The sequence below is a fragment of the Echinops telfairi genome, unplaced genomic scaffold (genome assembly GCF_000313985.2).
Source record: "Echinops telfairi isolate 266 unplaced genomic scaffold, ASM31398v2 ScPeMD7_6080;HRSCAF=6971, whole genome shotgun sequence".
NCBI lineage: Eukaryota > Metazoa > Chordata > Mammalia > Afrosoricida > Tenrecidae > Echinops > Echinops telfairi.
The window spans coordinates 4,294,917-4,303,168 of NW_022109980.1; the positions used below are offsets into that span (position 1 = coordinate 4,294,917).

Here is an 8,252-nt window from a genome sequence, read left to right on the forward strand (position 1 = left end):
TTTCATAAGGTGTGGAGAGTGGAGAGGCAGTTTTGACATGTCCTGGGCCAGCAGTTTGGTTTTAATGTAATGCTTTATGTTTCATTGCCATTAAAATTCCTCTGTTTGCCATTCAAAACAAAACAGACCAACACGAAAACTCAAAACACACAAAACAACCACCATGCCAAAATAAGACAAGGGAAGACAAGTACAGCTTTCTTCATTTCTTAAAGGAAATGAAATAATCGAGTTGGTCTAAGAAGATGGGATTTAAGGTTTCTAGAGCACACTGTGAACTTTCTCTTACACAATTAGCTGAAATCTGGGAGGCACTAAGCCACAGGAATGGAAAATGACAGATTGAGGGAAACCAATTAACGAGTTAGTTTATTGTATTGAAATGATGCTCACATCATTTCATAATGTAGATTTAGTAACTAGTTTGCTAGCATTTCCACAGTTTAAAACAGCTAACATCAAACACTTTCCAACCCTAGGAGATAAATTGCTTGGTAGGTTTATGACTGTATATTTATACTATATATTAAATAAATGAATTTTAAATTATTTTATGAAATGTAGGTTGTGGAAACTCAGAGGCAGGTACGAATTTGTCTCATAAAGAGGTGCCCAGCACGTGTGTATAATATCCATGAAGGTCTTGTTCTTAACTGCAGTTTCACATAGTCAAAGGGATCAAATCTCTGAAGACTCGTCCATCCTGTAATATCTCTCTGGAACCTCAGGCAACACAGCTGACCTCATAGATTAGAATGATGAGGTTTCTCAACAATGGCAGCTTTCTTGTACATTTAAAATTGTTTAGGGGAAGAATTGGTGCATTTGAATGATGGCGTTAGTGAAAAATAGTGACTACATCATGGACTGCCCAAAGAAGGAACCAATCGGTCTTGAAAGAAGTCCAGGTTGGATGTTCCTTGGAAGCAAAATGGAGAGATTTGGTTTCCCATACTTTGGTCATGTTATCAGAAGAAGGACATCATGTTCGGTAGAGGACCAGCTAAAACAAGGAAGACCCTTGACATAATGGGTTAACACAGTGGCTGCAACAGTGGACTCAAATGAAGCAATGATTGTGAGGATGGCACAAGACCGGTTGGGGTTTCATTCTCTTGTACATCGGGTTGCTCTGAGTCAGAACTGAGTCAATTGCATCTAACAATAACACCCACTCACAGGACAGCCTTAGTTGTGACAACCAAAAGCACATGCCACAATTGCCAAGTGACCCTGGGATGGGTCAATGGGACAACATTCGCTCCAGTTGAGAACTACTGGCTTGGATGATACAGATTCAGTCTTCTAGTCTAAGAATTATATATGATTCTATCTCACTTGCTTTGCTTTGATCGAAGGGATCCAAACGAATTTCACGACTTTAAAAAGACAAGGTCCAGCCGACCTTACTGAGTGAGAGAGAAGGAGGCAGTAGAGCTGCTCAGTGGTTCACAAGATGTTTCCTGGAGCTCTGTGGGTCCTGAGGAGACTGACCGGGGCTCTGTGAAAGCGTGGAGAGTAGATGGGAACCCCAATTGCCACCTGTTTTAACCAAAATTAGCTCTCCCCGGTGATCACCAGAGACATTTGGAGTTCTCGGGGTCGGGCAGTCTGGCTGGGAGCTGTACTCAAAGTGTAAAAGGACACAATTTCCGTGTCACTCAATGACTTGTGTGTGACCTGAGCAAATTACTTAATATCTTGGAGTTTTCCCATCTGTAGAGTGAGGGCTGAAAGCATTACTTCCTTCTCAGGATTGTTCTGAAAACCTACTGAGATGATATACATAGCACACAGAAGGTGTTCAATAAATGGGGGTAATTATTCATTGAAGGTCTCTTCAGACAGATATCTTCCTCTCCTTTAGGAGCCGCTACCTCCGGGCAAACACAAGGGCTAAGTGGGACTTTTTGCCAGTGACACTCCATTTCCTTTCACTGAATAATTTAGGAGCTTATCTTTTAGTTGCTAGGTTCATATAAAAACAATTGTGCAAAAAGCTTTATCCTCTATGCAAGCAAAAGGTCAAACTTGACTCATAACATCCAGAGTTCCAATCACATGGGAGAAGCGGTCATGAGGAAGTCAGTGGTCAAATGAAGACACAGTTTAGTGTCACGGGCCTGGGAGGGGTGTTCCAAGAAATGAATTGTTCCTCCTTTAGAGAGGGTTTTGAAGGCCTGTAAGACAAATGAAAACCCCAATAGCTCAGGATTAAATGTAGTACTTGCCCTCCACTGCTGTGAAAGGCAATCCTATCCTTTCTCTTTCAAGATGTCTGCATTAGAGGGAGTTACAGAAATGTGTGGGTGAGTGGAGGGACATGAAGAAAGGAGCTTTTGAAGTGAAAAACATGAATTAAGGGCACCTTGAAATCAAGTATGTCTTCAGTGACCCCAAATTTCATGTTGGGTGCTAAGTGGCTCTTTTTGTGCTCTTTACTGGGGAAATAAAAATGAAGCCTCTCCATTAAAATTAGACCTAACTATTTTGTATACATAAGGAAGAGACGAGAAAATGGGGTACTTTATGGTTTAGAGATGGAATTCTATTTTTCTCCTTTTGATTTGTTTGCCCATCAGATTCAGGAGAAGTTAGAGGGAGAGATAAGGGAAAATTTTAGATGCATAGAATCACGAGCAAATACGTGCACAACCCTGTTTTCCTTTACCAGAAACTCCAAACTCAGGACCATTCTGTCTCATAGTGACTCTAGGACAAGGCCGGACTGTCCCTGTGGGCTTCTGAGACTGTAAATTTTCACAGGAGTAGAGAGCCTCATCTTGCTCCCCTGGAGTGACTGGTGGTTTCGAACAGCTGACCTTGTGGTTAGCAGCCCAACACCTACTCACTGTGACACCAGGGACACTTCTGTTTCTATTTAGACATCCTCTTTTTGTGTGTGTTTCCCTGGTTTTGTTGTCAGTTGCCTTTAAGCCAGCTATAACTTAGGGTGACCCCATGTAAGACACTGAAATGGAATCCAGTTCCACACCACCTTCATGATTATTGCTATGTTTTAGCTCTTTGTTGCCACGATTGCATCAATCCATGTCCCTGAGAATTCCTCTTGCCTCCCCTTCTCTACACTATCAAACATGATCGCCTTCTCCATTGTTCAGTCCCTCCCAATGATTTGTCTAACGAAAGTAAGCCAATGTTACAGGAAATATTCTGAGATCCAGAGTTTTCATTGGCTGATTTTCAGAAATAGATTGCCAGGCCTTTTTTTCCTACTCTGTCTTAGTGGAAGCTCCTGTGAAAACCTATCCACCATGGGTCACCCTGATGGTCTTTGAAATACTGATGGCATAGCTTCCAGCATCATAGCAACGTGTAACTCACCACAGCCCAACAAAGGGATAGATGGGTGAGGGATAGATGGGCAAGGGATAGATAGGTGGTGGGCGTGGTAGCTCCCTAGTAGTATTGAAAAGTACAGACTTGATGTCAGACCCACAGAGTTGAAGGAAGCTATGTCCTAATTTTAAAATTCACCCAATACAAATATAGTTCCTTCTATTTTAGGAGATATAAAATTGAATATACATGGAAAAAGTTGAATATAGATAAGCGTCCTTTATTTTTTTCTTTGAACATCACATTTCATTGGTAAATAATATGAGCTTTATTATCCCAGTAGCATGTGTTACAAAGTCCCAGTGAGGTGTTCACCCTTCTCTCAGAACTAAGGAGAAGACTCCACAGTGTTTGTTGGCACCTTTTTCTCACATCACAGCAAGTGAGAGGAGGGTTGGCTATGCTGAAGTTGTCAATCTGGGACGCTTCAGCTGGCTACAGTCTACCTGCACCAAGTCTAGCAGGGACTTCAGTTGGCTTCAAAACATAGCCACCAGAGCCATATACTCCCAAGTCTCTAAACAGACAGAGATCAAGCAATTAGGCTCTAGGCATGGAACCCCATGTTCAAACATTCAGCATCCTGTGCTCAGCAGAAGCCTAACCCAAGCTGGGACAGGGTTTCCCGGTCCAAGGAACAAGGGGAAGCCCCCACTGCTTCCAACACCTGCACAGTGGAGAGGAAGTGTCCAGAAGGGAAAGGGCCAGCCCTTTTACCCATTTTCCCATTCCCGGAAAATTAGTAGGAAGGACTGATTTGTCAGGAAGGGTGTCATGTGCAAAAGGGGACTCCTGGTGTCCAGAAGACAGCAAGGGAGAGGGTCAGTAGTAGATGTTTGAGTAAAAGGAAAGGGACCCAGGAGGCTGTTGTGCTGTGTCAGTGATGTAATGCTGACTTGAAAGGACTCCTAACTAGAGCTATGGGGGCTGACCTTTGCCATTGGAGTGAAGAATGGTCCCACGCAGGTGTACGTTCTGGAGTCCCAGACAGCAAGTCACCAATAAACTTGTGATTTTTCCAACCTGTGTGTCTCTTCAGTCAAGCTGGGCCTTAACTTATGGCCACTGATTCCTCTGGGGAGAGAGATCGAAATAGCTTTGCAATATGCTTCCGGAAGGATCCACAAACTAGGGCACGAGAGGGAGCTGGTGCTGGAGTTGGTTAACATGTGTACAGCTCGTCCAACTGTGTGCTGTTTTAGGCTGCTTTCCTTGGACAGAAGCCCCCAGTGGCGAGGCCCCCAAATGGTTCTTATGTATTGAGTTCCCCTGGAAACTTTGAGGCTACACAGATCCCTGCAAAGATTGGACTTCACACTTTATTCAACCCTGATTTTGTGGTGAAAATTGTTTGTCTAGATCTATAATTTCCTTGACTTAAATCACCCAGGGGCTTTCGATTGCCTTAAAAAAATAAATCATTTAAATAGGGACCTCTTACAGCCTTAAAACAACCCAGATGTAAATTGTATCAAGCATATTTGTACATATGTTGCCATCATTATTTTCTAAACATTTACTTTCTATTTGAGCCCTTGGTATCAGCTCCTCTTTTTCCCCTCCCTACCCCCCTCCGACCTGTGACCCCTTGATAAATAATAAATTATTATTATTTTCATATCTTACACTGACCGCTGTTTCCCTTCCCCCACGGTTTCTGTTGTGCATCCCCCTAGAGGTGGTGGTGGTGATGTGTCCATCATTGTGATCAGATCGGTTTCCCCCTTCCTCCCCTCATCTCCCCACTTTTCCCCTACCCTCCCGATATCGCTACTTCCATTCCTGTTCCTGGATTCTGTGTGTCCTGAGCTTTTTTTTAAATTTTATTTTTTAAATCATTATATTGAAGACTCGTACAACTCTTATCATAATCCATCCATCCATCCATTGTGTCAAGCACATTTGTACATTTGTTGCCATCATCATTCTCAAAATATTTACTTTCTATTTGAGCCCTTGGTATCAGCTCCTCATTTTTCCCCTCCCTCCCTGCCCTACCCTCCCTCATGAACCCTTGATAATTTATAAATTGTCCTGAGCTCTTATCTCTTATCTGTACCTGTGTACATGCTCCAGTCTAGCCTGCAGTAAAAGGCAGGACTGGAGTCATGATAGTGGGGCGTGAGGAAGCCTCAAGGAACCAGAGGAATATTGTGTGTTTCATCGGTGCTATACTTCACCCTGGTTGACTCATGCCTTCCTTGTGCCCCTTCTGTGAGGGGATGTCCTATTGTCTACAGATGGGTTTTGGGTCTCTGCTCTGGCCCCCCTCATCTCAACAATATGGCTTTTTTTGTTTGTTTAGGATCCTGTCAACATCTCATGACCACACAGGCTGGTGTGCTTCTTTCATGTGGGCTTGTTGCTTCTTTGCTAGATGGCTGATTGCTTAACTTCAAGCCTTTAAGACCCCAGATGCTACATCTTTTGATAGCTAAGCACCATCCACTTTCTTCACCGCATTTGCTTATGCACCCATTTTGCCTTCAGCAATAATGCTAGGAGGGTGAGCATCTCAGAATGGCAGGTTGTTAGAACAAAGTGTTCTTGTGTTTAGGCAGGCCTTGAGAAGAGGTCCAAAGTCTGTCCACTACCTCAGTGTATTGAAATACATGGTACATGGGCCAATACCTCTATTTTTATGAACTAATATATTTACATATGTACATGTCTATGTATATACCTCTATCCATAGCTGTGCTTCCTAAATCTTTCTCTGTTTACTTTTACCTTCCTTCTGCCCCACCATCACGCTTGCCTTTCTTTTGCCTCTTAGTACTTCCTCTCAGCTAGATTGCTATTGCTCCAACACCCCAGGATCTCTACGTCCTCCTCATTGTTGATATTAATTCCCTAGTTGTTTCCCTGTCTATGGCGTTGTTTGCTCACCACAACCTTTCCCCACCTCCTCCTCCCCCCTAGTCCCTCCAGGACCTTTAGTCCCGTTTCTTTCTCCTTGAGGTTTTCCCCCCATGTCTATCTTATATAGGTAGGCAAAATCAACAATAATGGAGACAAAACAAAAGATTGAATAAAAAGTGAAAAAAGAAAAAGATAATAATAACTAGGGACAAAAAAAGAAAACCGCTTTTTCTCCGCTGAAGAGCAGCATCATCTGGTGTGTCGGAGCTATCCGGTGCCATCCTTGTCGCTGTGGCGACCGCGGCACCTGCCGCCGCCATGACTGAGCAGATGACCCTTCGTGGCACCCTCAAGGGTCACAACGGCTGGGTAACGCAGATCGCTACCACGCCACAGTTCCCCGACATGATACTGTCTGCCTCGCGAGATAAGACCATCATCATGTGGAAACTCACGAGGGATGAGACCAACTATGGCATTCCCCAACGTGCTCTGTGTGGTCACTCTCACTTTGTGAGTGACGTGGTCATCTCTTCTGATGGCCAGTTTGCGCACTCAGGCTCCTGGGATGGAACACTACGTCTCTGGGATCTGACAACGGGCACCACCACACGCCGCTGTGTAGGCCAGACCAAGGATGTGCTGAGTGTGGCCTTCTCCTCTGACAACCGGCAGCTTGTCTCTGGCTCCCGAGATAAAACCATCACGCTGTGGCTTACTCTGGGAGTTTGCAAGTACACGTACAGGACGAGAGCCACTCTGAATGAGTGTCCTGTGTGCATTTTTCACCCAACAGCGGCAATCCCATCATCATCTCCTGTGGCTGGGACAAGTTGGTCACGGTGTGGAACTTGGCTAATTGCAAACTGAAAACCAACCACATCGGCCACACAGGCTGCCTGAACACTGTGAAGGTCTCTCCAGATGGAACCCTCTGTGCTTCTGGAGGCAAGGATGACCAAGCCATGCTGTGGGACCTCAGTGAAGGCAAGCACCTTTATACCCTTGATGGAGGCAACATCATCAACGCCCTGTGCTTCAGTCCCAACCGCTACTGGCTCTGCTGCACAGGCCCCAGCATCAAGATCTGGGACTTGGAAGGCAAGATCATTGTGGATGAGCTGAAGCAAGAAGTTATCGGCACCAGCAGCAAGGCCGAGCCACCCCAGTGCACCTCTCTGGCCTGATCTGCTGATGGCCAGACTCTGTTTGCAGGTTATACAGATAACCTCGTGCGAGTATGGCAGGTGACCATCGGCACTCGGTAGAAATGTGTGGCGCAGCTTTTTTTCAAATTCAAAGACTGGCTTTCTGGAAAAAAAAAAAGAACACCAAAAAAGCATACATAATTCCAGGTCTGTCCACTGACCTTTATGACTATCTCCCCACTGGTCCTGGGGGAATCTATTGCCTTTCTATTTCTATATCATCCTAACCTTCTTTACTATATTTTTGTCTCCCCCGCTTTCTATCAGTTTCTACTACTTGAACACTCCTGCCTTTTTCCCACTGCAGCGACTTGGCATCATTTCTCTCTTCTACTTGAAAAGTTCTTTCCTGAGATCTTTGAGGGATGGTTCCTACTCATTATCCAATTTGCTGGGCCTAGACAGTGCCTAATATATACTGATACCAAAGAGACACTGAGTTGCAGTGGGGCAGAGTGTAGTGGAACAACTGTGTTTGGGGGTGGAGATGAAGGTAAAGGCTTGGATGGGAGGAACTGTGTCACTAGAAGGAGCAGATATGGGGCAAAATGAGCAGGAGATGGGTAGTGAGTTTCCCTGGGGTTTTAGCTATTATTCAAGGGGCAGAATTGAGACACATGGCTGGGCTCCAGTGCTGGGAATTCACTAATAGGTGCAGTTTTAACCTAAAGCAAGGAGGAAACACCTGGGCAAGCTCATTTATTATCATGATCTAAGAAAGCCAAATAGCAGCCCTTGGGATTGCTAGGGAGAGCTCTATTTACATTTTAAATCGAGGGACTGATTATTAAATAATCATCTCTTCTTAGCTTATCTCCATCC

The 8,252-nt window shown here is 44.5% G+C and overlaps 1 protein-coding gene across 1 annotated transcript; it reads left to right on the plus strand.

The window, feature by feature from the left end:
- Positions 1-6,525: 6,525 nt before the first annotated feature.
- On the plus strand, positions 6,526-7,490 carry LOC101664066 (receptor of activated protein C kinase 1-like). The gene is given in 2 exon segments (XM_030887215.2): positions 6,526-6,961; positions 6,964-7,490. Coding segments are annotated over 2 exon segments (948 nt in total). The 5' UTR covers positions 6,526-6,540.
- Positions 7,491-8,252: the final 762 nt, after the last annotated feature.